Source organism: Aspergillus puulaauensis, chromosome 3 (assembly GCF_016861865.1).
Source record: "Aspergillus puulaauensis MK2 DNA, chromosome 3, nearly complete sequence".
NCBI lineage: Eukaryota > Fungi > Ascomycota > Eurotiomycetes > Eurotiales > Aspergillaceae > Aspergillus > Aspergillus puulaauensis.
In genome coordinates, this window is record NC_054859.1 from 360,527 (window position 1) to 387,546 (window position 27,020).

General features: G+C 50.6%; 16 protein-coding genes across 16 annotated transcripts; 7 read left to right on the forward strand and 9 right to left on the reverse strand.

Annotated features, from left to right (window-relative positions):
- Nucleotides 1-276: 276 nt before the first annotated feature.
- APUU_30153S (lanthionine synthetase C family protein) lies at nt 277-2,031 on the forward strand (the record flags this gene model as incomplete). Its single annotated transcript, XM_041701214.1, has 4 exons — nt 277-457; nt 542-1,109; nt 1,163-1,176; nt 1,223-2,031. The coding sequence occupies 4 exons, from the start codon at nt 277-279 to the stop codon at nt 2,029-2,031; spliced, it is 1,572 nt and encodes a 523-aa protein (XP_041554122.1).
- A 687-nt stretch (nt 2,032-2,718) lies between these two features.
- On the forward strand, nt 2,719-3,273 carry APUU_30154S (uncharacterized protein; the record flags this gene model as incomplete). The annotated part of the gene is made up of 2 exons (XM_041701215.1): nt 2,719-2,967; nt 3,052-3,273. 2 exons carry the CDS (start codon nt 2,719-2,721, stop codon nt 3,271-3,273), a joined length of 471 nt encoding a protein of 156 aa, XP_041554123.1.
- A 312-nt stretch (nt 3,274-3,585) lies between these two features.
- On the forward strand, nt 3,586-5,136 carry APUU_30155S (uncharacterized protein; the record flags this gene model as incomplete). Its single annotated transcript, XM_041701216.1, has 1 exon — nt 3,586-5,136. One exon carries the CDS (start codon nt 3,586-3,588, stop codon nt 5,134-5,136), a length of 1,551 nt encoding a protein of 516 aa, XP_041554124.1.
- A 198-nt stretch (nt 5,137-5,334) lies between these two features.
- APUU_30156S (MAPEG family protein) lies at nt 5,335-5,835 on the forward strand (the record flags this gene model as incomplete). The annotated part of the gene is made up of 1 exon (XM_041701217.1): nt 5,335-5,835. One exon carries the CDS (start codon nt 5,335-5,337, stop codon nt 5,833-5,835), a length of 501 nt encoding a protein of 166 aa, XP_041554125.1.
- An 88-nt stretch (nt 5,836-5,923) lies between these two features.
- Nucleotides 5,924-7,003, reverse strand: cyt19 (putative arsenic methyltransferase Cyt19; the record flags this gene model as incomplete). Its single annotated transcript, XM_041701219.1, has 5 exons — nt 5,924-5,961; nt 6,019-6,168; nt 6,243-6,585; nt 6,644-6,748; nt 6,800-7,003. The coding sequence occupies 5 exons, from the start codon at nt 7,001-7,003 to the stop codon at nt 5,924-5,926; spliced, it is 840 nt and encodes a 279-aa protein (XP_041554126.1).
- A 344-nt stretch (nt 7,004-7,347) lies between these two features.
- Nucleotides 7,348-9,302, reverse strand: APUU_30158A (uncharacterized protein; the record flags this gene model as incomplete). Its single annotated transcript, XM_041701220.1, has 5 exons — nt 7,348-7,755; nt 7,811-8,125; nt 8,175-8,215; nt 8,401-8,785; nt 8,850-9,302. 5 exons carry the CDS (start codon nt 9,300-9,302, stop codon nt 7,348-7,350), a joined length of 1,602 nt encoding a protein of 533 aa, XP_041554127.1.
- Nucleotides 9,303-9,740: 438 nt separating this feature from the next.
- On the reverse strand, nt 9,741-10,148 carry APUU_30159A (arsenate reductase ArsC; the record flags this gene model as incomplete). The annotated part of the gene is made up of 1 exon (XM_041701221.1): nt 9,741-10,148. The coding sequence occupies one exon, from the start codon at nt 10,146-10,148 to the stop codon at nt 9,741-9,743; it is 408 nt and encodes a 135-aa protein (XP_041554128.1).
- Nucleotides 10,149-10,466: 318 nt separating this feature from the next.
- On the reverse strand, nt 10,467-11,120 carry APUU_30160A (uncharacterized protein; the record flags this gene model as incomplete). The annotated part of the gene is made up of 2 exons (XM_041701222.1): nt 10,467-10,976; nt 11,061-11,120. 2 exons carry the CDS (start codon nt 11,118-11,120, stop codon nt 10,467-10,469), a joined length of 570 nt encoding a protein of 189 aa, XP_041554129.1.
- A 707-nt stretch (nt 11,121-11,827) lies between these two features.
- APUU_30161A (uncharacterized protein) lies at nt 11,828-12,875 on the reverse strand (the record flags this gene model as incomplete). The annotated part of the gene is made up of 2 exons (XM_041701223.1): nt 11,828-12,464; nt 12,514-12,875. The coding sequence occupies 2 exons, from the start codon at nt 12,873-12,875 to the stop codon at nt 11,828-11,830; spliced, it is 999 nt and encodes a 332-aa protein (XP_041554130.1).
- Nucleotides 12,876-14,757: 1,882 nt separating this feature from the next.
- Nucleotides 14,758-16,580, forward strand: APUU_30162S (uncharacterized protein; the record flags this gene model as incomplete). Its single annotated transcript, XM_041701224.1, has 3 exons — nt 14,758-15,567; nt 15,632-15,816; nt 15,905-16,580. 3 exons carry the CDS (start codon nt 14,758-14,760, stop codon nt 16,578-16,580), a joined length of 1,671 nt encoding a protein of 556 aa, XP_041554131.1.
- A 229-nt stretch (nt 16,581-16,809) lies between these two features.
- APUU_30163A (zinc-binding alcohol dehydrogenase family protein) lies at nt 16,810-18,041 on the reverse strand (the record flags this gene model as incomplete). Its single annotated transcript, XM_041701225.1, has 4 exons — nt 16,810-17,191; nt 17,241-17,742; nt 17,808-17,875; nt 17,938-18,041. The coding sequence occupies 4 exons, from the start codon at nt 18,039-18,041 to the stop codon at nt 16,810-16,812; spliced, it is 1,056 nt and encodes a 351-aa protein (XP_041554132.1).
- A 410-nt stretch (nt 18,042-18,451) lies between these two features.
- APUU_30164S (uncharacterized protein) lies at nt 18,452-19,511 on the forward strand (the record flags this gene model as incomplete). Its single annotated transcript, XM_041701226.1, has 2 exons — nt 18,452-19,047; nt 19,109-19,511. 2 exons carry the CDS (start codon nt 18,452-18,454, stop codon nt 19,509-19,511), a joined length of 999 nt encoding a protein of 332 aa, XP_041554133.1.
- A 187-nt stretch (nt 19,512-19,698) lies between these two features.
- APUU_30165A (cell wall mannoprotein 1 family protein) lies at nt 19,699-20,229 on the reverse strand (the record flags this gene model as incomplete). Its single annotated transcript, XM_041701227.1, has 1 exon — nt 19,699-20,229. One exon carries the CDS (start codon nt 20,227-20,229, stop codon nt 19,699-19,701), a length of 531 nt encoding a protein of 176 aa, XP_041554134.1.
- A 2,390-nt stretch (nt 20,230-22,619) lies between these two features.
- APUU_30166A (uncharacterized protein) lies at nt 22,620-22,892 on the reverse strand (the record flags this gene model as incomplete). Its single annotated transcript, XM_041701228.1, has 1 exon — nt 22,620-22,892. One exon carries the CDS (start codon nt 22,890-22,892, stop codon nt 22,620-22,622), a length of 273 nt encoding a protein of 90 aa, XP_041554135.1.
- Nucleotides 22,893-23,686: 794 nt separating this feature from the next.
- Nucleotides 23,687-25,298, reverse strand: APUU_30167A (CoA-acylating methylmalonate-semialdehyde dehydrogenase; the record flags this gene model as incomplete). The annotated part of the gene is made up of 2 exons (XM_041701230.1): nt 23,687-24,100; nt 24,147-25,298. 2 exons carry the CDS (start codon nt 25,296-25,298, stop codon nt 23,687-23,689), a joined length of 1,566 nt encoding a protein of 521 aa, XP_041554136.1.
- A 553-nt stretch (nt 25,299-25,851) lies between these two features.
- APUU_30168S (nitronate monooxygenase) lies at nt 25,852-26,952 on the forward strand (the record flags this gene model as incomplete). The annotated part of the gene is made up of 1 exon (XM_041701231.1): nt 25,852-26,952. The coding sequence occupies one exon, from the start codon at nt 25,852-25,854 to the stop codon at nt 26,950-26,952; it is 1,101 nt and encodes a 366-aa protein (XP_041554137.1).
- Nucleotides 26,953-27,020: the final 68 nt, after the last annotated feature.

Below are 27,020 nucleotides of genomic sequence, written 5' to 3' on the forward strand. Positions count from 1 at the left end.
ATCAGCAAGACTATCAAGAGGATCTTCGCCGCTCCTTTAGCCCGATTGTATCCTTGGAGGAAATTATGCGCATAAACACAGCGACAGAGTTTACTGTTTATGTGAGTTTATGTCAATTGCTGCCTTACACGTCAGACGCGGGGGAGTGGTGCCTGAACGCTCCAGCCCATAAAAACAAGCCACAAACTGCCAAAATCCAAAGCACGCAATAAACGCTGCAGCTGACTCAATTCAAGCCTCAATCTTATTCTTAAGTATACAGCAGCCTGTACCAAGATGTCGGACCGTCCGCAGTTCTACCCCAACACGCTTGAACTGCCCCAAATCAATCAACCAACGCTCCACCAAGCGCTCACTGACCTTAGTACTGCGGTCCACAATGGCGTCAAAATCATCGAAACGGGAGATCCTGCTCGTGGGCAGTACGACGGGAGAGGTATATTCTCGGGGGACCTAGGTATGTACCCTTGCGGCCGATATAGATACTCGCTTTGCCGGCAAGGCTATTTGCTCATCGTGTGAACCCAACTAATGTTTACAGGCATCGCCCTGACATATCTCCGTCTAGCCCACCAAGCGCCATCGCTAGGAGAACGTGGAGAGTCCATCCCGAATTTCTACGCTCTATCCGTAGCCCGGATCCCAGAGCACGGTCCAGATCTCCCGCTCCAGGTAGGTGGGCTCTCGCCTCTACCTTCGAAATCGCCAATTGCCGCAGTTGCAGTGAGGATCCTGCATAAGTCTGCCACGGATATCGCGGGGACTATTTCCGACGCTGATATCGCGTGTCTCGGAGACGCTGTTAAACTGGCCCTCAGCCATGGTGCTACCAGCTTCTATCACGGACATGACCTCGGTGCCGACGAAGTGCTGTTTGGTCGGACTGGGCTGCTTTGGGTGCTCTTGAATATTAGAGCCAAGGCCGACACTTTTCCGTCTGCGCAGCGAGAACTGTTACGTCCGGTATTGGACGACAACATCCCTGACCTCCTGCGTCGCATCGTTGATTCTGGCCGAGAGGGATCGGCTCATTATGTTAAGAAGCATGGAGAAAAGGATCCCCTTCCATTGATGTGGCCGTGGATGCCGGGGCATTATGGGATCGGATGGTAAGTACCTGCAATACCTTCCTTGAGACCGACTAAACTAACAAACATACCAGGGCGCACGGATTGAGTAAGTTCTTCCTCACCATTGACATACAACCAACTAACAAACCCAGCCGGGATCATCCCCGTCCTCCTCGCCAGCCACCCAGAGGAGGTAAAGCCGTACCTCAGCGAAATAGGACGCACAATCACAGCCCTCTGTAACATCTGCATCGAGAACGACGGACACCTCCCAACAACAATCCCCCCGCGCCACTCAAACTCCTGCCGCGACGCCCCCCTCGTTCAGATCTGCCACGGCGCACCCGCAATCCTCGGCCTGCTCGGCTCGTCTATGAAGAACACCGATCTCCTCCTCAACCACTGGACACCGGCGTGGGAAACCGCCGCGCGCCTCGCGACCGAGCGCGTCTGGGACGAGGGTCTCCTCTCCAAGGGCGGGAGTCTATGTCACGGTATCACAGGAAATGCATGGCCATTGCTGATGCTGCATGATGTGTTCGAGTATAGCCGTGACACACTGAGCAGGGCGCGTGAGAATTACCACTCCCGACAAGAACAGGGACAGGGAGCAAAAGAGATCCCGGAGATATTAAGTGGTGACTTCTTCCTCGCAAGAGCGCTCGCAATGATCCTGCACGCGCGCGAAACACAGCCCTACAACCATGCCAAGTCGCCAAAGACCGCATCGAACGACTACCGCATGCCGGACCACCCGTACTCGCTCTTCGAGGGATTAGCAGGGATGCTATGCGCGTGGGCCGAAACAGTTGCTGTGCTTCGGGCGCGGCTGCGCAAGATGGAACTTAGCGAAACTGAGGGGGAGGGGGGTCTTGCCCAGGATGAGGCTTTTGAGAAATGCACCGAGCAGCAACTAGGCTTCCCGTGTCTTGGTGGGAATGGGGCTGTTGGGGTGCTTTAATGAGGATCTTCTGGTAATGCTGAGCGAGGCTTGAAGGGCGGTTCGCATTTCGTAGTTGGAGATGTATTGACGCAGCTTGTATGGAACGCTAGCACTTGGTGTGTGGGTTCTGATCCTGCCATGTCCGAATTAGACCGAGTCTCTCTTCTCCAAATTTGTTTTCCCTTGTTAGAATTGTGGTTGTGCATTTTTTTTCTCTAGTATATAGAACATAGAGGCATCGAACAACACTCAGTTACACCATTCCTTGATTTTGATCAGCAATAATTTGCGGTACGTATATGTAATCTCGTGGAACAAGGCTCGCAGCCTTTGGCGCCGATATTATGATTCCTTCCTGTTCCTAGGCAATAAGAATCGCAACCATAGACTCGTGGGAGGTCTAGACTGCCTAAATATCACCCACAAGGACGCGAAAGGCTGAAAGGATAAGCCTGTCCAATTAGGTGGGTGAACGCCGCTCGCAAAACCGTCTTAGATCCAATAGCAGAGGGATACGACTTATCGCAAGGCTGGACCCAAGAATGCTGGCAAGGCTGAAGGCCACGAGCAGGACCCCTCTTTCCAATATAACTAGCCATGGGGATGAGGGGCACAGCCTCTATTTAATGAGCTCCATTCCCGAACTGAAGTTTGAATATTTAGATTGTTCCTAAACACCAACCTCAACATCCACTCTATAAAAGCATGTCCAACATCAGAGACAGCCCAAATCTCATCCGCAACGAGTACGGCCGCGGCAGATGGGAAAATGTAATCGACTACATCAATGAAATGCAGGATAAAACAATCTACATTCCTCCGGGGCCTGCCAATATCCACAGCTCGAAGGACTACGACCTCCGGATCGACCTGCAGGGCGTATTCCCAGACCACTCGCGGCCTAATGTGACGTGGTTCAATATCCAAGTGCAGGAAAATAGAGCTCGGGGTGGTGTACGTCTATCCTCCCTTCCCTTTTATACTTTCCACCCTCTTGACATCTTGATGTATTGAGTGACCAACTCACTGAAACTACAGGCCAACACAACCGTCTTCACGACATACATCCACAAAGAAGGATACGAGAACTGGAGCTCGCACCACCTGAACAGCTCGACAATCCTCAAAGCCATGAAGCAGCAGGCTCTGCACCAGCAGCCGGAATGCTGTGTTTTCATGACACGCAACGGGAACTCGATCTCTTCTGCGCGGATTCCGCGGTCCCCGGATGGGATTCGGTATACGATTTGGACGCCGTAGGCTGTGGACTAGAACCAGTCTAGTTGATAGGGCAATGGGTTGACACAGATAGCGGGAGACGGTCAAACAGTTTACCGGTACTGCCGGTGAACTGCCGATCAACTAATCAGAGTTCTTCCTGTAGACAGAATGGATCCTGATCGTGAAGCCCTGCTCAAGGCAATCACGTGAAATGAAATGAATTGGAGTAGGACAATTAGTTAAATTAAACCAAATCAAACCAAACCGAACTATTAAACGAACGTAATTCCCGTTCTCTTGCCATTACTCTTACCATTCCGGCTGCCATCCCGCACGCGGAACAACATCAAGATGCGCCGCCCTACACCGGCCCTCGCGGCCCTAATCCTGGCCCTTGCCCAAGCAACAACAGCAAGCTACGCCTTCTACGTCGGCAAAAACCTCACAGCCAGCGGGGGCACCATGATCGGAGGCACAGGCGAAGAAGTCTCCAGCCACTGGCTGCAGCTCTTCCCCGCGCGCTCTCACCCCCCAAACACCACAATCACCGTCGGGGTAACCCAAGACGCGATCTACCCGGGGCAACTGATCCAGATCCCGCAGGTCAACCATACATATCGGTATCTGAGCATGGAATATACGGATTTCGAGGGGTTGCCGCCGCCGCTGACGAATGGGGGGGTTAATGAGTATGGAGTTGGGGTTAGGGATGTTTGGGCAGATAACAGGGATGAGTTGCTGGAGATGACGCCGGATCCGCAGCGCGGGTTGCAGTATAGTGACCTTGCGAGGGTGGTCATGGAACGGGCGAGGACGGCGAAAGAAGGTGTGCGGATTATTGGGGATATGATCAAGAAGTATGGAGAGGCGACGTATGGTGGGAACTCGCATCTTATTGCTGATTATGAAGAGGGGTGGATTGTTTGGGAGATGGCCGGTGGGAAGGGGCTATGGGCTGCGCAGCGTCTGGGCCCTGATGAGGTTAAAGTGCTGTATCCGGGGTATATCGAGGATTTCCCGGTCTACTTCCAGGACAGCCCCGACTACATGGGCTCAGACAACATCGTCTCCTTTGCCGTTGAGCAGGGCTGGTGGAACAAGGCTTCCGGCAAGCCATTCAACATCTTCGACGTCTACGGTCCGCAGGATCCCCGGTATAAAGCCCGCGACGGCGGATACAAGTACATGTCCCAGGCCGCTTTGGAAAACGCTACATTGGCGATGGCCCCAGTCACAGAAGAGGACCTCATGGCGCGGGTCCGCGACCACCGCATCGCCGACGACGAATCCGGGTACGGACAAGTTCTTACTCTAAGGCCTGGCGTGGACGCAGATATGCTTCGAATATGGATCGCACCGACAGGTTCCGTCTCTGCACCGTTCGTCCCCTGGTGGCTCGGTGTGCAGTCCATCCCGCCTGAATTCGGAGAACACAGGTACCTGACGACCGGGGCGTCGAGCAGTTTTCTGAATCCTGATTACCAGCTGCAGGAGGCGTCTGAGTTTGCGGGGAGGGTGTTCAAGCGCGTGCTGTACTACATGTGCTCCGCGCCGAACCAGTATCTCCCGCTTGTCACGGAGGTGTTGAATGGGTTTGAGTCGGAGTCTCGCGATCAGGTTTACGGATGGGTTGAGAAGGCCGCGCAGGGCTTAATCGATGGCGAGCAAAGGGAAGAGGCACAGTCGTTGTTGACGTATTACTCTCATTCGCGAGCAGCAAAGGCCCTTGAGATTGGTCACCGCTTGAACGGTGCTCTTGATGGCTACATCAAGCTCACTGGCAGATGGCGCAGTCCGGTTGGGAGTGAGGTCAACGATAGTGGAGAGGGGAATGAGACGGTGAACTGTCTGGTTGGGTATGATCCAGACCAGCCTGCCTATCTACAGCACCAGGGGGTTTAATAATCTGTAGTGAGCCAGAATCAAAACAAGAGATAAGCACTAGCATTGTCTCAGCCCTAAACGCAATTCCGTGGACGAACCCCGACCCGACTGCGCCCGGAATGCGTTACTCCTATAAATAAGGCCATCTCCCATTGATTAATTCACCAAACCTCCGTTTCCCATCTCACCAAATACACACTAGACATAAAATCCACCATGTCCCCCTTAACCGCCCTCGGCCTCTCCAGCAACCCAACTACCACAATCCCGCACTACGGCCCAGCAGCCTTAATCTTTAATTTCATATTCGCATACGGCCTCCTCTCCTCCCGAACCCTAAAGCAATTCTACGGCCTAGACCACAATGTGTCCCCGCGCGAAGACCTAACAAAGTACGGCGACGCGGCAGTGCGCGAAGGCAAAATCAGCCAGAAAACACTCAACATGCTGAAGCGGAACGAGAGCGCGCATGCGAATGCAGTTGAAAACTACGCACTGCTTGTCGCGAGCGTTGGGCTTGCTACTGCTGCGGGTGTGGATACGGTAGAGGTGAATCGGGCGGTTGTGGTTTATACACTTGCGAGGCTTGTTTATGCGGTTGTTTATGTGACGGTTGAGAGGCCGCTGCTTAGCCAGCTGAGGGGGGCTTGTTGGTGGACTGGGAATGTTACTTGTTTTACGCTTTTGTGGAAGGCGGGGACGTTGTTGAGTGCTTGATTGTAATGTAGATTGGTGTAGTTTGGGTTTCGACATAATTACAGGCAGGATTCCATTTTCTGATACTCCTATAACACTGCCGCGCGCTCTACTGACCAGCTTTGACAGCATAAATCTGGAAAGAACCTAGACCACTAGTTAGGGCTTCATATCAAGAAAATCAAGCAACGAGCAAAAACTCACCAACCCACTCATTGAAATCGACATCTGCAAACTTGGCAGCCGGAAGCCTGCCAGAGCCCTTACCAGAGCCGCAGCAATTTCCTTCACCAGAGTCACCACAGCTCTCTTTGTAGACATTGATATCGGCCTTTGTATCCACGATCAAAATGTCTGCACAGCAGAAACAATCAGAACCTCGATCCTACACTAGACACCCAATATGTACTAGAGGACCAATGACTTACCTGTGAACCCTGCCCGTGTAAGCCACTCTTCATACTCAGGTACCAGACTCGCCCCTGAAACACACCCAACATAGAGCGCCATATCGTCCAGGATATCCTGCGGTAATTGCTTCCTCGCTAGGATATCGCTGATAGCAACCCTCCCGCCGGCCTTCAAGAGCCGAGCCATCTCCGTAAATACAGCGGGCTTATCCTCCTTGGGAACAAGGTTAACAACGCAATTGCTGATGATACAGTCGACGCTAGACTCCGCGAGCGGGATGGATGTGATTGTGGACTTGATGAACTCGGCATTGGCCAGTCCGGCTGATTTGGCGTTTCTGCGCGCGAGGCTTATCATGTCCTGTCGTTTGTCAGAAGCCGACATATAGTTTATGGATAGCAGAAAACGGGGTGGCTACCTCCGTCATATCAACACCAATAGCCCTCCCCTGTTCGCCGACCTTGCGAGCAGCTAGCAGGACATCAATACCGCCGCCACTGCCTAGATCGACAATCGTTTCTCCCTGTTTCAGAGTAAGCAACGTAATAACAGCAGTAGTGGGGCACAAACACACCGACTTGATACTGGCAAACGCAGTTGGATTCCCACAGCTGACGCCCAGATTGGTTTTCTCAGGAAGCGAAGAGAGGTCGGCAGCACTGTATCCGAAAGCCTGCGCGATCTTGTCGTCTGTGTCTTGTCGGGTGGTTGGGTTGGAGGTGTCTTTGGCAATGTTGCCGTACTGGGTTTGGACGGTGTGGTAGGTGTCTTGGCTCATCTTGAGTTGGTAGAGTATTAGCAATGATATGTAGAAAAGGGACGTTGACAGTGTCTAAAAGTGTCCGAAAGTGTCTCGAGATGAGCGGTGCCTGGCTATTTATATTGTCCACTGCAGTCTTGGCGTATGTTGTCATGCGCAAAAACCCTGTTTGCTGATTGGGCGACCGCATAACTGGTATGTCACCGTTTATAAATCTTGAAGATACCTGTTTAAATGGTGACATGCCAGATCCAAACCGGCTGTTACGAATCATATCAATGTACTCGCCAATTAATCTGGTCACAAAACATGATGCATTTGTCATGGAAACTGTGGTCATTATCATCCTGTTCGCTCTACTGTCATACAAGCTCAGCAAGCACTGCCAGAAGCGTCCTATTATCCACTCGACATCCTTCTCCCGGAACAGCCGGCAATTTATAGCCGTATCGCAACTTAGTCTCCAGCTCCAGCACATCCTTCCCTGCTCTGTTGCATTGGACGACGAGATGGAACGCAATACTGCACAGCGTTGTCTCGTTGTTCACCGAGCCTGCGGTCGAATCTGTCCTTCGAATCATCCCAGCCAGGTCTGCTGTCGTAGATAGATCAGCTGGGGCCTGCTCCGTTGGAAGCGACCGTGGCGAATTCATCTGGAAATGGTCACTGTTCAGAGGGATAAATTGGTTTTGCATTGCATGATCAAGCTCCAGTTCTGCCAAGGACACAGATTCTAGCAGAGTGATCTCGTCCCTCGTAATACCAGAGATCTACACATCCCCGATTAGTAGAGCCTTATTAGTGCTGTCGGAGCAGAGGCCATACTGCTGAGAGTCCGCCCATAAACTGAACCTGAGACGAGTCTGGAGCCAGCGCGAAGGCCTGAACGTCAGATCCACCCATTTGATCATCGGTCGTGCTCCCAGAGCCCTGGAGATACCTATTCAACGACACCCCATCGAACCCAACAGACTCTAACAACCCCCTTAATGCGCGATTCTCATTTCTTAGACTCTGCGCTGAGGATTCCGTCGCTGCGGCCTCGAGCTGCGCGACTCTTTGCTCTAGTTCCATAACACGCTCTTTCTTACGCGCTCGCGATTTCCGCTGGTTGCGGCGTACCCTGGCGAGATCTTCGGCCTGGTTATTTGTCATTAGGAGCTTCGAATGTTGTATGGCTTGGGCTTGCCTTGGTTTTGCGTTTTGGCCGTGGCATGGCGTATATCTTTACTTGAGGCGAGTGATGAGAGGAATACGAGTATAAATTGTTTCCAGTGATGGCAGCGGTAATTAACTAACTAACTAACTAATGAGGGGTTCAGTTAGTCAGCAGCAGGATACATTCATTAAGTTATAATACAGAATCGATATCTATTGTCTACTAATACAGGCTGGTAACCCTAAAAACTACGTACTAGCAACCTTGGCCTCCTTCACCCTCCTCTCCTCCCTCTCACTAAACCGATCTCCAAAGACATCCCTATGCGGCCTCATCAATATCGTATACTTCACAAACTCCTCCATACAATCCACCAAGCGATCCCGATTCCCACTCGCCTTGAGCCGCTGATCCCCGGGCTGCCCCTCATCCGGGAAATGCGTATAAGCCTGCGGGATCGACGACTGGTTAGGGATAGTGAACATGCGCATCCACCGGCCAAGAATCCGTAGGGAGTTCACGGCATTGAAGGACTGCGATCCGCCGCAGACTTGCCCGATGGCTAGAGTGCGGCCTTGCGTTGGTCGGACGCTTCCTGTGCTCAGTGGGATCCAGTCGATTTGGTTCTTGAATGCTGCGGTCTGACACCGGCGTTAGTACGTAAATCTATATAAATATAACGTGGAAAGACGGTCATTGACGTACCAGATTCCCATGCTGCTCTGGCGAAATCCAAACATGCCCCTCGCTCCAGGCACTCAGGCCCCGGAGTTCCTGGACCTTATGATGATCCTGGTCGATGTCATTCTTCACCGGTAGACCCTCAGGGTTAAACACGCGGACATCGCATCCCAGCCGGAAGAGGATGCGGGCCGCTTCGAGCGCGACGAGACGGGAGTATGAGCGCCGGCGCAGACTACCGTAGAGGACGAGGACCTTTAAGCGGCGATTTGTGAGGGCCAGGTCTGTGGCTGCTAGATCCAGGACTGTTGTTAATTCTAGCTTGCTGACCCAGTCGTCGTCGGTCTGGTCGGTGAGGAACGGGCGGTATTGCTGGCGGATTTGGATGTCGTCTTCGGTTTCTGGGAGGGCTAATGATTGTGTGCTTTCTATCTCGTGGGAATTGCTTGGTGCTGCTAGGTTGTTTGCGACCGTCATTGTCCTATTACTTGTGTGTATGTATCGTGGAAATTGTAAAGCACCCCGAGGTATATGCTTGAATGGTAACGTCCTCCCGAGGAAAAGCCACATTAGCACGGGCTTTGCGAGTTGTTTCAATGCGGCAGAAATCAAAGTAGGGAATTAATCTGTAAAACTGACGGATCATCATTGTAAGAAAGTTGGTCGCGTGGCAGGCGAAGAATCAGAATGCATGTCACTGCCGGGCGCTGATTGGCCGCCGCTATTTCAACATTGGCCGAGGAAACTGACTCGGAGTTGGGACTACACAGTATGGATATATACACAGCCGCTATATACGCTAACTGAAGAAGAAACAGGGCCTCCTAATAGACCATCCACTATAAACCCCATTATAGGCTTTGGATCCTTTCGCATGTCCACCGACTTCAACTGGTCCACCCGCCTTGAAAAAGCTCAAGTAGTCCCCTCCAACTCAGCAATAAGCCCCTCTACACGCCGGCGGATTCCATCCCGGATCGGACGTATCGAGTCCAATTCCTGCCCAGCCGGATCCTCAAGTTCCCAGTCAAGGTACCTCTTCCCAGGGAAAACAGGACAGACATCTCCGCAGCCCATCGTGATAACAACGTCGCTGAGACGAACTGCATCTTCGGTGAGGATCTTCGGTTTCTGGGTGGCCAAATCGATGCCTTCCTCGCGCATAGCGTCGATTACCGCAGGGTTGACAGAGTTGGCTGGGGCAGAGCCAGCAGAACGCACTTCGATCGTGTCTCCGGCGAGATGGGTGAGGTAGCCTGCGGCCATTTGAGAGCGGCCTGCGTTGTGGATGCAGACGAATAGGACGCTGGATTTATGAGGCATGCTGGCCAGTGACTGGTGATGAGTATGATACGAGCGAGAAGATGAGGACAGACGTACTTTCAGAGAAAACTGGCTACATCGCGGTCAATGTTTACATAGAAGAGCAACAGTCCCTGGTGGGCATTACGCGATTTGTAGCGGGAGCCAATCAGCGTCTCCCAGTGACATCTCTGCTGGCTATCCCAGCTGTACGAACAGGAGTTATGCGCGGTATTGTTCCATAAAGCAATTAATCCATTATAAATTCAATACAGGCAATAAATACACATAGAAAATAGCAATTGACCTGACCGTCTTCCTGCCGCAGCGTACGCACAGTCAGGCGTGTATCCCCGTAACGTGGTCCATCATGTCGTAAAACCCGAACTCCCTCTCACTGTCCTCCGCCGGATCGTAGCCTAAATCCACTGGTTCTAACAGGAGATCAGCACTTTCAACTAGATCTTTCCTGTTCATTTCTCCCTGCCTTCGCACATAAGACTTCCATCCACTCGCTTTGGCCCGAGTAGCTGTCTCAAACCGGAGTTTCCTTGCAACCCTGGCAGCGAAACTCCCCTCCTTGTAATCTGCTCTTTTATGTATAACAGAATGGCGCGCAGAGGCAGTCCCCACGAACAAAGCGCGACGTGGGAGATCTGGGAGCCGTAGACGTCGTAAGCCCACTGGACGACGCTTTGGCACCTTGCCGGCGTCCGAGACTTTCGTTTTGTTTTCTGGCGTCCGGACTATAATCTCTGCTCGCAATCCCACCGATACCTTCTGCGAGGGACTCGGTAGATAGTTTGCTTCATGTGCGTCCGTTTCGATACGAGTGCCCGCAGCAGCTTTCTATACAATGTTAGCACTGGCTTCTGCATCGAACAGGTGGCGACACTAGGGATGGATCCAAAGGTGCAGCGCAGTGTACCGTACCAAGTTATCATCAGCCTTGGTGAGAGGCTGATGCTTATCTGACTTAAAGTTGTTCTCCATGATAACTGGCGTGGCGTAATATGTGAGAGAAACCGGTTTTATCGACATACCCCACGACCAGCGGACAGAAAAGGGGCTTAAATGCTCGCTGGCTATGGGGTAAACACGCTGTTGTTTATCTTTTTTGACCTTTTTATGACCATCGTGTTTCTGGAATGTGCCAAATGAAACCACAAAGGCTATTGCTTGAGGTGGGTAGCAAACCCTTTCCGGCTTGAGTTTTGTGGCGTTTGTGGTATGTGCCAGGACGGCCACCGGGTCTGTGTGGATAATCTCCAGTGAGGGGAAACAAGCTTACCACGCATATCAGGCAAGTTAAGGGAATTGAGGGAAACTATAACCGTGCTTAACCTGTGCACACGGTAATAACTGGCCTTAGGAGACATGTTCTCCGCTTCTATAGCTGGCCAACATTCCGGTCTGGGATAAACATCTGCCCCTGTTTGGTACAGTTTCATTCTTTTATCCTGGCAGCATTTCATTAGAGATTCTATCTGGACACAATTCCATGGGTCTTGCATTGCAAATTTAATCGCGTAAAGATTCAACAGAGGGCCTTGCAGTCGACGAGATAGTACAGACCATCTTGTTCGCGCCCATGCCAGAAATGCAACAAATTCAATAGTAATTAGAATTATAAATTAAGTACATGGTTATTATATAAGATAGCCATCGAAATGGGGGCGCTCGTATCCCCAGCAAGCAAGTTAATACATTGGGATATACCTTTTCCACGACCAACAAGCAGCAATTGGCGGCTGCGACTCAGGGGCATCACCATAACATTTGAGCGTAGTCGGAGGCAGCGGAGCAATTGTTTCGTTCCTGGCGCTTGAATCCCCCAGTTTCACGATATAGGATTTATCCCAGGAGAGCTCATCTCCAAACTCGAGGCATTGTTTCTCTCCTCCTTCCTGTTCCTTTGTTATAGAAATGCATTGCATGACCTCTTGATTAAAATGGATATGGCGCTTCCCACTGCGCAAATCAGTTCCAGAAGCTGACGTTTTGCTCGCTGACTGACTGCCGCGGGGAGGTTTCACCAGGTCATACAATCTATGTATCATGGGTCTAGGCTCCTGTTGAGTAGGGCGTCTTGGAGAATTGCGAGACCGCTCAGCTGCTGATGGTTTCGGAGTGGAGCTCACGCCTCGCAGATGTGGACATGGAGATCGTTGCAGCATCGTCTCAGACGCGGTCCTCTTCTTTAAAATCGATTTATGCTCGCGGCAATGTTTTCGCGACCGGCAATAGCTTGTAGAGGGCGGGACCTTGGCCGGCTTTGCCTCTATATGAGACGTTTTGAGAGGTCCATATAAGAACGTATCATCGGAATCCTTCAACCTGATACTGCATTAGCTAAAGTGATAATAACGCAGGCTTAGAAACTTACCAGTTCAGCGCAGCTGGGGAGATAGTACCAAGGTTGTCTCTTAGTTTTGCCCATGCCCTCCAGGCAGCATTTTCTAGTCTAGCATTGTTCTCGTACTTGTCTCTGTGAGAGCGCACATATCGCCGGGATGCTCGGATATCCTCCTCGCTCCAGTCGTGCGATAGGTAGTCGACATGCCTTGATGGCGAATCCTCGACCAGCATATCGTCGGCAGCTGCTGCCCTTGGGGTTGGGGGTAGTTCTAACATTTGCTTCTCTAGACGATCGCGTTTGCTGGAAGATACGCAGTCTGTGTAAGGAGGTGGGAGATCTTGCGAGACAATCAGTTGGGAGTCTCGCTGAGAAGCAGGTGGTGTGGCCATTTCGGGTGTCGATATAGTTGAGTTGTGATAGTAATCCAGTAGATAGGAATATGCACACCCATCGGCTATCATCTCGTCTGGTTGCTCAAGGACATATTTCTGTACTGGGCTTCGCGAGAAGCGTGGATAGCTCTGGACCATAACATATGCCAAGTTATCGCAGACTTGCTCTCGCTGACATGGTATGGAAAACATAATGTACAGAGGGATACAGCAGCCCTATGGTGTCCTATTCTTTATTCTGCAGAAGAACGAATAACAAACGCCCAGGCACCCAAGGGCACTGAGGGTTTATAAAAGGAATTGCCAGATTTCCTGGATGGTTTCGTTCTAGGGATAACTCGAGCTGGAAGTTAAATAAGATGGCCAGCGAACAATGACCGGATAGCAAGGTATTGGTAGTCGAAATGCCCGAATTCTGATAAAAGCATCAATCATAGCATCGAAATTGGCCGCATATGCGTGCTATCCTTAGGAAACCTCCGTCCGGCCGAGACGAGAGCAGGCAGAGAAGTGAAAGTATAAAACGCCAGAAGAGCATGGAATGGGGAAAGGAGAAAAGACGTTGAAAACGGGGTAGGGGCTGCACGCCACGCTACAAAGTCAATTGCACGACAGGTTGCATGTGTGAGAAGTTAAACCATCAGACTTCCAGGGTGTGGCCTCCATAATATTGGATCCCTTCACCCACAGCCATTGAAACGTTGACACTTGACAGGTGATGGTCAGGGCCCGTGCTGGTTCGCCGGATGCGGATGTGGGTGGTGGACGCTGGGATCGCCCCTGTCATGTCCCAGCGCCCTGTTCCATTCCTCTTCTTCTTGGTGCCTTCCCGGTTCCGGTCTGACGGCCCGTCTTGGTCTGTTTGGTTGGTGGCTGGAAGGGATGTTCTAATTATGGGGCTCGTGGTGGCTGGGTGGGAGGAGCACCCTTGAATTAAGTTGCAATTGCACACGCAGAGTCTATTTCTCGATTCTTCTTGCAGACTTTTGACGTCCTTCTCTGCTAATCCTGTCTTTCTCCGGAAATCCTGAATCTTTTCCCATAAGCCCGTCCGGCCCTGGTGCACTCAATCGGCAATGTTTATCTTGCATTCTGCGTGCAGTCAACCCCCTTACAGCTCCATACCGCACGATTACTTGGCTTGCACATCCTTATAAAGAGGTTATCTAGTAGACAGTGCTATGACATTCTTCCATCTCAATTAGCGTGCGATAACAGTCGCCCATTCCAGACACTGGAAACAGCTTAACCATCAAATCAAAGGAGCGTCTTTTAGCACGTCTATTCGATCCTTTATGACATGTCATCCACGAAGATACTAGATTCATATTCGTTCTATGATTGTTTTCTTCTCAATTGGAATTCATCGGTTATAGTTTTGGGTGGTATGCCGAGCCTCGTGAGGTATCAAGGGGCACAACAACATGGCCAGGCACCTTGACACTACACGTTCCTTTAACGATGAAGTAAACTTCAGCTGCTCTCATAGGTTACACGTTTGAATTAAATCAATCTTATCACGAACAGTTGCCTCGTAACAGCACTGACTTGTAATAGAAAAGAGGGTTGCGTAGCTAGACTGGCGCAACATCCGTGCATTCGCACTACATATGGAGACCGAATACAAACATGAGCGTATCTCATGATACCATGATAACGCGCTGTCGTTATCGGGTCTATTTCGGAGGGTATGCCCCTAGATTGTGCCATCAGCAATACGGTTTGCGCAGAATACTCGATAAGCCACCAAACAAGGGGAGGGCAAGGAACAGGCACAACTCTTTTCCCTTCGCATACTGGGTATAAGTGATGGCCCTTCCACTCCTACCACAAAGTGATCACCCATGTGTGTTGAGAGTTAACAACTTCGACGTGCAAAATGACCTGGACGCAAACCGAGTCGCCAGCCCTAAACTTCAGTTTAGAAAGAGAACCGCCTGAAAACTCGGAAATCCTCTATTCTATCCGATGGCTGTGGGGCTCCGTTGCACAGCTCGTTGCATTTGTACAAGCGTTACACAAAGTCCTAGGCATATTCCTGTTTCCTTCTAAAGATCGCCTCCGTGCGGTCTGTTTGCTTGTCCCGACCTATGTTCTACAAGACCTCTCTCGCATCTTCGCAACTATTCGCAAAAGCGCCTATTCCCTCATTCTGCGATGGAACGGGTTCATCGAAGATACTCAGAACTGCACAAGACAGCGATGGCTCGCTTTCTTATGGAGAGCCGTCCAGGCAATATACGAGTCCATAAGCGCTTTTCTCCTATCTTTTACTATGTGTCGATTCTACGCAGTCTGCATCCTCCTTCCTGTCTATATTTCGCAGCAGCTTTATCGTCGTCTGCCAACAATTCCTCGAAACTTCCGCTGCCTTATCTCCCGGTGGAATAAGCTCATCGGCGATACAGAAGCATACAGACGGCAGGGCTCGGTGCAGGCTCAACTCCAGCTGGAAGGGAAATATATTTTCCCTGAAACTGAGGTCATTCGAGTCAATCTGTCTGGGAAAATGTGGATAAATGGGATCTCGTGGCACGACAATGTTGAAGAGTTTGTTGTCTGTGGGGCAAGAGCCAGATACATTCATCTACGGCCGACTGCGAACGGTGCTGCGAATGGCAGCCATTCGAGGAAAAGGCCCATCGTATTTCTACACGGGAATAGGGGTTGGAGCTATATGTGGAGAAAGGTTTGTTGCCTTTTTAAATTCCAAAGTGTTAGCTATTCAACTGAGTTCTAACAACTACTACTAGGTTATGGCCAAACTTCTCCTAGAAGGGCACGAGCTTTTTGCTCTCGATTGGCTCGGCCATGGACTGAGTGACAAGCCTGTCCAACGGGATGCTATGACATTCGAGCTGCATATTCGGACATTGACTGCCTTTGTCAACCATGTCGAGCTTGATAATGCTATCTTGGTAGCGCACCACTGGGGCGGGTAAGAAAGAGCATATCCCTAGCCTTCCATCATGAATCTATATTTTGCGATCGGGTGACTATTCCCCTACTAACCAACAATATCCCAGATGCGTGGCTCTGTCAGCCATCCCTTCCCTCCCCTCATCGTCAATCAGCGGCCTTTTCCTGATCAATTCCTTCATACCCCCACGCCCTCGCGAGATCAGCATCCACTGTCACCTTCTCCACGCAGTCTGGTTCCTGCTAACCGCAGTCCTCGACGGCTATGCATCCCAATCCAGCATTGCGCGCTTCATATCTCCACATATCTCGGAGCGGGATGTCGAATGCTACGAGGCTCCCTACCAGGATCTGCCTGCAGCAACCAGATCCAGCGCCGAGCGCTTTTCCCGCCATGCCCCTGGCATACCACACTTTATTTTAAGAAAACTTCGCGAAACACAAGGGTGGAAGTTATGTGAAGGCATCCTCGGTCCTAGGAATTTCAGCGACTTGAACGCGCTGGCACTTTTGTCTGAAAGGGATGACTTTGTCAGATCCTACTGGCAAAGCAAGCGCGAGGAGGATCTGGATGAGGGCATGGGGAGCAAGTTGAAAACGGCCATTGCCTTCGGTGCGCGAGATCCATTGTTGAAGGATTATAAGGATGTTCTGGTGCGTGTTGTTGGTAAGAATAATATGGTTGATTGGGCGCCAGACGGGATCTGGCTCCCTAATGCTGGGCACTATCCTATGGAGGATAGCCCGGATGATATTGCACAGTTGATAGCCAGGCTGTGTTGATTCTGTAACAATTTTAAGACTTTATTTGCCTTTGTGATTGGTCGTTATGTTTGTGGTTTATATCTTTTGCGTGTTCTGGGAGGTTGTTTCCAACAGGTTTATATCTTTAATACACACTCATTCAGCCTCAAGACAATTTCTTATATGCTTTTTCAGTTCATGCCAACCACTCGAAGTGTGCCCCATTATTATAGCAGTTAAGATGAAGAGATTGGCTAATCTATTTAAACTATACAAACAGCTCAGCACCACCTGCATCACCACGCGTAAGAACAGTTTTCCCAATATTCCCCCCTTTCTCCGTCGCTCGATGTGCTTCACGAATACCATCTAGTGTCAAGCCCAGTCGCTTGGTCAAATGGCATTGTATCTTCCCCGAGTCCAGTAGTTCACGCAGCTCCTCCAGGATACGATGGTGGGAGTCTACATCCACTCCATAGACCGGGTTGGTACCAATAAGACACCATATAAAAGACAGAGACTTGGCCATGAACTCCGTCCCATACATCCTGGCTTGCCCTTGCACGATGGAGCATACTTTACCGAACGGCGCACAGATCCTAGCGCACGTATCCATATACTCGTCTGTCGTATGCGTGATAAATATATACCTGCGATATGATAAGCCATCATCCACCCAATACTGCAATCAAAACCTACTTAACCGGAACATCCAGCTTCAAATCCTGCACCTGCCTTATCAAATCCTCCCTATGATTCAAAATATGCGTCGCCCCCATCCTCTTCGTAAACTGCACACTCTCCTCCCTCGACGCAGTCGTAATAACAACCGGCAACTCCAGAACCCATCTCGCAATCTGGCTCGCCACAGCCCCAACACCACCAGCGCCGTTAATAATAAACACAGCCGCCCTCTCCCCCTTCTCAATCTTCAATTGCTCCACAAGCGCCTGGTACGCAGTGACATACGTCAGCGGCATCGCAGCCGCCTGCCCCATATCTAGCGATCGCGGTTTATGCCCGACAGAGCGCTCATCTACGAGCTGGAACTCGGCGTTTGAGCCGTGGCGTACCGGGCTGCCGGAGTAGAAGACTTCCTCGCCTGCGTGGAAGAGGGAGCACCCGAGGCCGGTTTTGAGGACGGTGCCTGCGCCGTCGTAGCCGCAGATTTGGTACTGCCCGGGGACGCGGGCGTAGTAGTCTGAAATGGTTAATATTGTCTCTTCCTGGTTGAATTCGGATTGAATTGTGGAGAGTGAGACATACCTGGATAGTCATCGTATTTGCCAGCGCGGACTTTGACGTCGATGGGGTTCACCGAGCAGGCCTCTACCCTGAATTCAAGGCCATGTATTAGCTGTGCTCGAGATCATTATACTGTTTGTTAAGCGCATACTGTATTAACAAATCGCGACCCTTTGGTTCCCCTGGATCGGGGACTGTTCGGGGTACGAGATTTTCAACTGGTCCGTACTTTTCGACGACGACGGCTTTCATCATATTGAAGGACATGTTCTCTTGGAAAAGGTGATATTATATTCTGTTCGAATATTGGGTTTAAAATAGTAGCAGGAGAAGTGACCATGGTGCATTTAGAAGTCCTCAACCCGGGTAACGGTACACAACTATGATGTAAAGCCCTCGTCATATAAGGCGAGTCAGCGTTTGCCGATATTAAAACAAGAGAATAAAAACCAAAGAAATAATAAACCAATCACTTTATTTTGTTGCTATTTACTCATATTCAGCTCCGTGTCAAATCCGAGGGCTGTATAGCGTGCTTATATCCGCGGACATGCCGGCGATAAACCCTCCATGGACTTGCTGACCGTGCGCAGTTATCACCGACACGCCATATAAATACATGGGCAATGTAGAATACTACACATCCCATTCAAATCAAACACAACATGCCATCCCTCGCCAACTTCCTCTACACCCAACTCTTCCTCCAAATCCCCATCCCAACAACCCCCTTCACATCCAAAACCGTCCTCATCACCGGCGCAAGTTCCGGCCTAGGCAAAGAAACCGCAAAACACATCGCGCGTCTCGGCGCTACAAAAATAATCCTAGGCTGCCGCAGCATATCGAAAGGGGAAGCGGCGGCGGCCGAGATCCACTCTGCTGTACACTGCAGCGCAGACATCTTCGAAGTGTGGCAGCTTGACCTGGAATCCCCTGATTCGGTTAAATCATTCGTGGATAGAGCCAACAAGCTCCCGCGGTTGGATTTCGTGATTAATAACGCTGGCCTACAGGCTGCTAACTACGCAGTAAGCTATGGGACGGAACGCACCATCGCGGTGAATGTTATCGGGACATTCCTGCTCGCGGTGCAACTTGTACCGAAACTAAAAGAGACAGCGAGGGTATACAGGACAACACCGCATATGACATTCGTTGGGTCGGAGCTGTATGGTTTTGCGACTTATCCAGAGGAGCATGGGGATGATCTGTTTGGGTGGTTTGGGGAGAGGAGGCATGGTTCGTATATGATGAATCAGTACGTCTATATATCCCTACTCTTACATAGAAGGGCTTTCTAGCTAACATGAAAGGACCAGGTACAATCTCTCCAAACTGCTCCTTCTATACGGGGTCATCCAACTGTCCCAACTCGTCGACAAGTCGGAACCCTCAACGCCCGTCATGATAAACTCTCTCGACCCGTGCTTCTGCAAGACGAATCTCCCGGGTGAAATGTCCGGCGCGCTTGGAGTGTTTTTCAAACCATTTGAATTGCTCTTTGCCCGCTCGGCGGAAGAGGGATCGAGACTTATCGTCATGGCGGCTGCGGGTGGGCAAGAGAGCCATGGGCGATATTTCCGTTCGGCGGAGTTGAAGCCCTATGTCCCATTTGTGTCGAGTGACGACGGCGTGAAGAGGAGGGAGTATGTTTGGGATCAGCTGTGTAGGAGGTTGGAGGGCTTGCAGCCGGGGATCATGGGCAAGTTGGGTGGTATCTGATTCTCATTACGGAGTCTGAGGTCTAAATTTGTCCTCATATTGGCCGTCAGGATATGATGAAATAATAAACCATATACTTATATTCATGTAAATCATAACGAGTGACTACTTCGGAGCTATCGCAGAGCATCCAACTATTTGAGCTACCCAACTTCCATATTCCCCCTTCGAGACAGTTCACACTCAATCAAGAATAGGCAGTAATACCACGGTTAATCTCGGTAACAATCCCCTCCGCCAACTCAGCAGCAATATCCTGCAGCGCCTCAGGAACCTTAGGAGTAACAGCATCACGGAGCGCCTCAGCAGCGGTCTTCTGCGCCTGAAGCGAGGACAGGACATCAGCCGAAAGCTCATCGCTATCAAAGTTCGGCTTCGCATCAATCACAGCATCCACAAGGCTGCCGACGTCACCGGTGAGGGTTTCAATGGGCGAAACGAGCGCGAGGGCGTCGGAGTTGCTGAGAGGGTCGAAGCCGCTGACGCTGGTCGCTCCGTCGTTGATCACGTCGACGAGGGTGTTTGCGGCATCCTGGACGTCGGTTCCCGGGGTTGAGCCCCCAACGTAGGAGGCGACGCTGTCGGAGACTGCACCGACTTGGGTGCTGATCTTGTCGAAGACGCCTGTGTAGTCGGCGAGGGCGCGCTTCTGTTTGGGGATGGGCTCAGCGAAGGCGCTGAAGGCGAGAGTGAGGGTAAGGAGGCCTGTGAGCTTCATTTTGAATAGATGGTTGGATGGTATGGAATAGAATTGTTAAACTGGGGAGTATCTTGGGGTTGGTGAGATGTATGGTCGAAGGCCGGGAGTTTGGCCCTTTTTATGTCTCGCAGAACATTGCGACTGAAAAGGCAGCCTCGGTCGATCGTACCTTCTGTGCTTATGCTGAAGGTCCTAGACATGTGCCTGGGTCTAGACAGGTCAGATGAGACGGAGATGAAGCAGGGGTAGTTGGTGTTTAGTTGCAAAGATCCCTGCCAGGTCGCCCTTCCCCGCAAGATGAGAACAATGGCGTCGATTCTTCACAATATTAGGGCGCCACGGGGCGGGCTTCATGGGGAATATCCTGCACGGTCGACCAGGACAATATCCACTGTCTAATCCTAATTGCTCGTTGTAGCGGGCTATAAATTCGATATCCTGGGGTCCCCGTATACTGGAAGTGCGGCCGAGGATGCTGACGATCACAGGTCTCGACCGACGATCAGGCTATGATCGCACCTCGAGTTGCCCGTTCCTGGTTTCAAGGACTTGCTGCTTATCTGTGCTCCAGGCGATCATTCTAGGGCTGGACATCGCTGTTTGCATGGGGAGATGCCGGCCAGCAACAGACTGTTCGACGATTCGTTTCCATACAGAGTCAAATACTCGCCGGAACGCGTCATCATCGACCAAATATCGTAATAGAAAGCAACCCAAATCATGCCTCGTTGGCGCCCTTGGCGTGATAGTGATAGTTTAGACTCCGGGGCAGACTTGCGGAATTGGCTAATCGCCTGGGGCCCGAAGAAAGGCACGGATGCTACTTTGCCTCGCAAATCCACCAATAGGTTCTTTCCCTACATTCAATGCGGACAATTCGACACGTTACTTTGCAGGGGCTTGGGACATCTGCATTCGTTGGAAGGCTGTTCTTGGGATGGCCTCGGCAAAGTTACATTTGCCAACACCATGTATCCGTGACAAGACTGAAACGAGCTCGACGCCATGTAATTGGCGATGCCAAGCCTATTCAATGGCGAATTTGTTCGTCTTAGGTGCGGGGTGGCTTGTTAGTCCTCTTTTAGCCTACTGCCAGGAGCACTCTATACTAGGGTTAGCTGGCGTGTTCAGCACGTCAGATACTACATTATGCAATGGTATCTGAGAATGATGGAGACATATGTTATCTCCACCAAGTACGCCATTTAGTATGGCCCATATAACAACGGGACGTAGGACACGGACTGAAATGGCTGGGAGTCGTCCCAGAATCACCTTTGTATATTATCCATGGGGTTGGCTGATCAAGGAGCAAAGTACGCTCTCGGAAGAGGACGCTCCATCACAAACGTTTTCATAAGTGATGGACGGATGATTTGCTGTGGAATTTTGGGGGATCACGATAAATCCCACTTTGTAAGCAATAGAGACTGCATGTCCGACTAAGTAGACCCGTCCCTTAGGTTCGTGGACCTTCTGTGAAATAAAGGCCATGAGCTTCAAGGACTGTGTCGGTACAATGTATTAACATGTCCCGATGTGCTTTACATGCTACGGAATGACTAGTCATATAACCCGCACGCCCAGAAAGTCCGACATGGTGAGAGGGAGGGTGAGCTATGCCTCACAATCCATTCTTTTCCGCGCCTTTTGATTTCTTCCCAAAACCACCTCACTCAAATCTCCGACAGGTAACGCAAAAGGAAAGTCGATCGACTCCAGCATTTGGGCCACAAAGATGTACCATATCGGAATGCAGAGTATGAAATTACATGCACCCGCAGCCTTGAAGCGAGGAGTTAGCCTAATCTTTCGCATAAAGAGTTAAAGGCACCCTGTCTATCACATACCACTTCTACCTTGGCTGCCAAGGCCTCTTGTCCGAGGGCAGTGGTGAAATGCACTGCTGCATAGAGATTATATGCCACTGTCAGGAATAATAGCGCGAGGAACAGGCACACGTTTGTTCGAATGGAACAGATGAGAAAGACGAAAGTAACCACACTCAGAATAACGTAGTATAGACCTTTTAATAATGTGTTAGCCCAGCCTTTCAGCTTATTCGCTTTGGTGCAGTACTTGCCCGACGTTGCATGGAATCCTGATGTTTCCATACCCTCAAAGCCGTTACCTGTAGAGGAGTATTGGGCACCCACGGCAAAGAATGGCATCAAGGAGGCACCATATGCCAGCCAGAATGATCCTGTTACATATGCATCAATACCTCACTTCTAAGTCACAGGATAGCAAGTTTTACCGTATGTGAAAAATACCGCACAGGAGAAGGTATTCCCTATTATCCACTCTCCAATTGCACCGATGATCTGGGTCATCCCACCGAAAGCGATATACGCCGGGCTAGATTTGGACTATTAATCGAGATCTGGACATCTCTACCTGGCTTGACCTTACAGGATGGCCCCTCCATCACCACCAGCGCCTCTCCAGCCCATGTGGAGCATTGCATTAGGCGTTGCAGATACCAAGAACCCCATTAGTGAGATTGGGGTTGGGTTTCCAAATGTCTGCCGCAGCCTTCCTGCAATGGGCATCTTAGGAGTCAGGTAGAGCTTCTCAAACGTATCCCGGGGAATAGGGACCATGATGCTATCCTTGGTTGGCATGTGAGAAAGGACCTCCGTTTCCCCTTCTATTGGCGTATTCGTGGGCTTTGTAGACATGTTCTCAAGTTAATATCTTAGATGTTGGAGAGAAAGAATAGATTTTGGTCCGGATGTCTGGTTTTTTCTGTTTTTGATGGGAAGATATCAACCAATTTATAACAATAATGCGGGGAAACCATGAATTTATTTACCCCAAGTTCTATTCATCACTGTGAATAAGCTCCGCGGAGTTATCAATCCTTGTCTCGGGTTTCAGTAAGCTGTCATACTAGATATACTTTAGCAATACGTTCGCGGGAGTCCTTTTGGTTGGTACAGTGCGTTAAGATTAGCTATCGCTGCGGTGCTATGCTACAAAGGATAATAAGTGGGTTTCCTTATCTCAAGCCCCGGTATATAGATAAACGAAATTGTATTTATCGTGTCAGGTGGTTGATATGATATTGACTTTGTTAAATGGCCGAGTCTTAGCCCTGGTTCCCGCAATACCCGCCATTCCGACGCTATCTGTCTTGTGATTACAGCTCGGGTTTCTAAGGCGGAGCAGTAATAGATAGCGAATGGTAAAGAGCGGGAAGTCAGGAATATTCAGCAGGCTGGGGTGATCCCAGTCAGAGGTTCCGTACCGGAAATAGACGCGGAAGCCTCATTTTGATACTAGATACAAGACAAGACAGTATCACATCAACGAACCATCAAGAATCAAAACATTGTAGTACACCAAAACCCAAATATTGATTTATTCAACCATTCCAGGAAGTTAGATACTATAATGATCTGAAAAGATATATGCTCCAGGATCCCTCAGCTATGCTCTTCACAGCGTTGGGCACAACGCATTGAATGCAGCTTTATAGATGAGACGGCATAGCAACTTGCTTGTCAGTATCAGTGTTCTCTCGGCGCCAAAGACTAGTCACAGTTTTCTGCTGGGTGTAGAAAGCCAGCCCAGGCTTTCCATAGAATGTATTTGCTCCCCCACCCGCGACGCTCTTCTTATTTCCAGTGAAGGAGAACATAGGAAGTGGGACCGGGATTGGAACATTGATACCGACCTGTCCTGCCTCAATATTCTTTTGGAAACAGGCAGCGGAGACCCCGGACTTGGTGAAGACACTCACCCCATTGCCATACTCATTTGCGTTGACAAGCTGGATGGCTTCTTCGAGGGTCTTCACAGAAAGGCAAACCAGAACAGGGCCGAATATCTCTTCTCTGTAACATTCCATATTTGTTGTGACATTGGTTAGAATCGTAGGTGCCACCTGGAGAGAGTTAGCAACGCAACCAACAGAAGCATAAGGAACGTACGAAGTTTCCATTGGGGTAGTTCTCTGATTTGTACCCTCGGCCGTCCAAAGCAATAGTGGCACCCTCACGTCCACCACTCGCGATGAGCGATTCAATCTTCGCCTTGCGTTCAGGGCTGATCACCGGACCGACGTCGACATTCTTCTCAAAGCCAGCAGACACCACCAGACCTCGTGCCTTTTCAATCAGAGCAGGGATATAATCAGCGTCGTCGCCGACTACAACAAGTACACTCAGCGCCATACACCGCTGCCCTGCGGCCCCGAATGCAGCACCGACGATAGCGTCCAGAGCGGCGTTCTTGTCTGCATCTGGCAGAAGCACAGCATGGATTTTCGCACCGAGATTGGTTTGCACCCGCTTTCCATTGGCTGAGCCTCTAGAGTAGATATACTCTCCAGCACGATTGCTACCAACGAAACTAATTGCGCGAATGGCAGGCTCATCAAGAATGAAGTTCACAGTGTCCACAGACCCATGGATTATATTCAAAACACCCTTGGGGAAACCTGCCGCTCTCGCAAGTTCAGCAAGAATCAAAGCAGCACCGGGATCTCTTTCAGATGGCTTCAAAACCATCATATTCCCGGTCACAACAGCAATCGGAATACACCAGAGGGGAATCATAGCAGGGAAATTGAATGGACAAATAGCAGCAACAACACCAAGAGGTTCTCGGTAACTTCTGGTCTCCGTATCTCGAGCAACTTCGAGGACCTCTCCTGGAAGCTGAGTGGTAATACCACAAGCTGTTTCAGCTACTTGAAGTCCACGGAGGACGTCCCCTCGAGCATCCTTGAAGGTTTTGCCTTGCTCCAGTGTGATCGATGCAGCAAGGCGGTCCCAGTTTTCTTTGATGAGATGCGTAAAGCGAAACATTATCTGCTGTCGGGCAATAATACTGGTTGTCCGCCATGCCGGAAATGCATTCTGAGCGGAGGTAACTGCTGCAGCGAGTTCCTCTGGTGTGGACTGGGGGACGCGCGTGACGAGATTGTTCGTTGCCGGATCATGGACTGGAATCCACGTGGTAGTCTGGGAGGACCGGAACTCGTTATCAATGAAGTTGGGCGTATCGGCAGGAGACTCGATACGGTCATGGTTCATTTGCACTGTTGGGCCTGTTGAAGCAGTGCCTGCATTGGACGCCATTTCGACTGGGAAGATCTGAACGGGATAGGAAGTCGAGACTGATACTCTTCCTTCAAACACAATTAAGTGTAAAGTGGTATTTAAGTGTTGTATATGTTGAGAGTACAGAACATGGCAGGACGCAGTTGCTGGACTGTGTCGTCCCAACGGGTATTGCGGGCCGCTTCTATCAACTAGGGCTACGTAAGGCCGACAGCGAAATGCTATCAATAATGCCAACCTCCGCAATATCCTCCACGTCTTACACCCCACTGCCCCGGTCCTTTCTCGTCGGCTCTTCCGGGGTTGGAAATTGGACGGGTATTGCGGAGGGCGTATCCAACATTGCTTTCGTTCTCCTTATCGTGGCTACTCAGCAATGGAATCTGGGGGTTAAGAGAGTAGTGATCTGCGGGGAAGATCTTTTTGGACCCGCCCTGGCTTGCATTTGGTTATTCTTGCAATTGGAACTATTTACAGTCCGTATAACACCACTTTCTTGATCTTGGAATTTCACTTCCAGAGGGCCGAAACACTTTCCTCATCTTCAAACATCCCTTGCATGATGACAAAAATGTCCCCTCTCGACAGCCTACCGACCAAAATTGCTGCCGACTACCCTTGGGTAGCGTCTCCACTCATAGTGTCGGCGCCCATGGCCAAAGTCGCCATGCCCAAACTCGCCGTGGCTGTTTCCAAGGCAGGTGGTCTGGGCTTTATTGCCGCAGGGTATCACAGCGACCACCTTGAAGACCTACTAGAAGAAGCCGATGATCTACATCAAGACGGCCAAGCCGACACTCCGGCAGAGATTGAGGCCGGCGTCCCAAAGTTCTTACCTGTCGGCGTGGGGTTTATAACCTGGAGTGCGTCTCTGGAAAAGGCTCTCCCGTCTTTTTCCAGATACTGCCCTGCTGCTATTTGGCTGTTTGCTCCTCCAAACGGCTTTCAGGATCTTATTCCCTGGACAACCAAGATCAGAGAGGTCACCGCATTGCGAACCAAGATCTGGGTTCAAGTCGGCTCTGTGGCCGATGCTGTTGCGGTAGTCAACGCCATCGACCCGGATGTCATTGTCGTCCAGGGCCTGGATGCCGGTGGACATTCACTCGCTCGCGGAGCGAGCATTGTCTCCCTTGTGCCGGAAATCAACGACAAGCTTCAACAACTCCGTCCCTACCCCCAGAAGCGAGCCCATGTCATGGCTGCGGGCGGAATCGCCGACAGTCGCGGCGTCGTCGCAGCTATGGCTCTGGGTGCTGAAGGGTGCGTGCTTGGAACACGGTTTCTCGCTAGTCCTGAATCTATGGTCGCTCATGGCTATCAAAAGGCCATTCTAGATGCCTCGGATGGAGGCATATCCACAGTTCGAACAACGATATACGACAAGGTGCGCGACATTCATGGCTGGCCAGAGGGCTATGATGGCCGTGGTTTGATCAACTGTACCTACCTTGATGACCTGGGCGGCCTTAGTGAGGTCAAAAACCGCGAGCTCTATCGTGAAGAGTTGAATCGGGGATATGGAGGCTACGGTCCTAAGGGGAGACTGACCACATATGCTGGGACCGGGGTTGGACTCATCAGAGAAATAATGCCCGCTGGGGATATTGTGAAGTCCATGCGTGAAGGTGCTCGAAAAATCCTGAATTGGCAACATAAGCCCAAACTTTAGACCTAGAAATAATATATGTCTGCCAATTAGGCATCTACATTGCTCTATATTATTCAGTTGGTATTTTC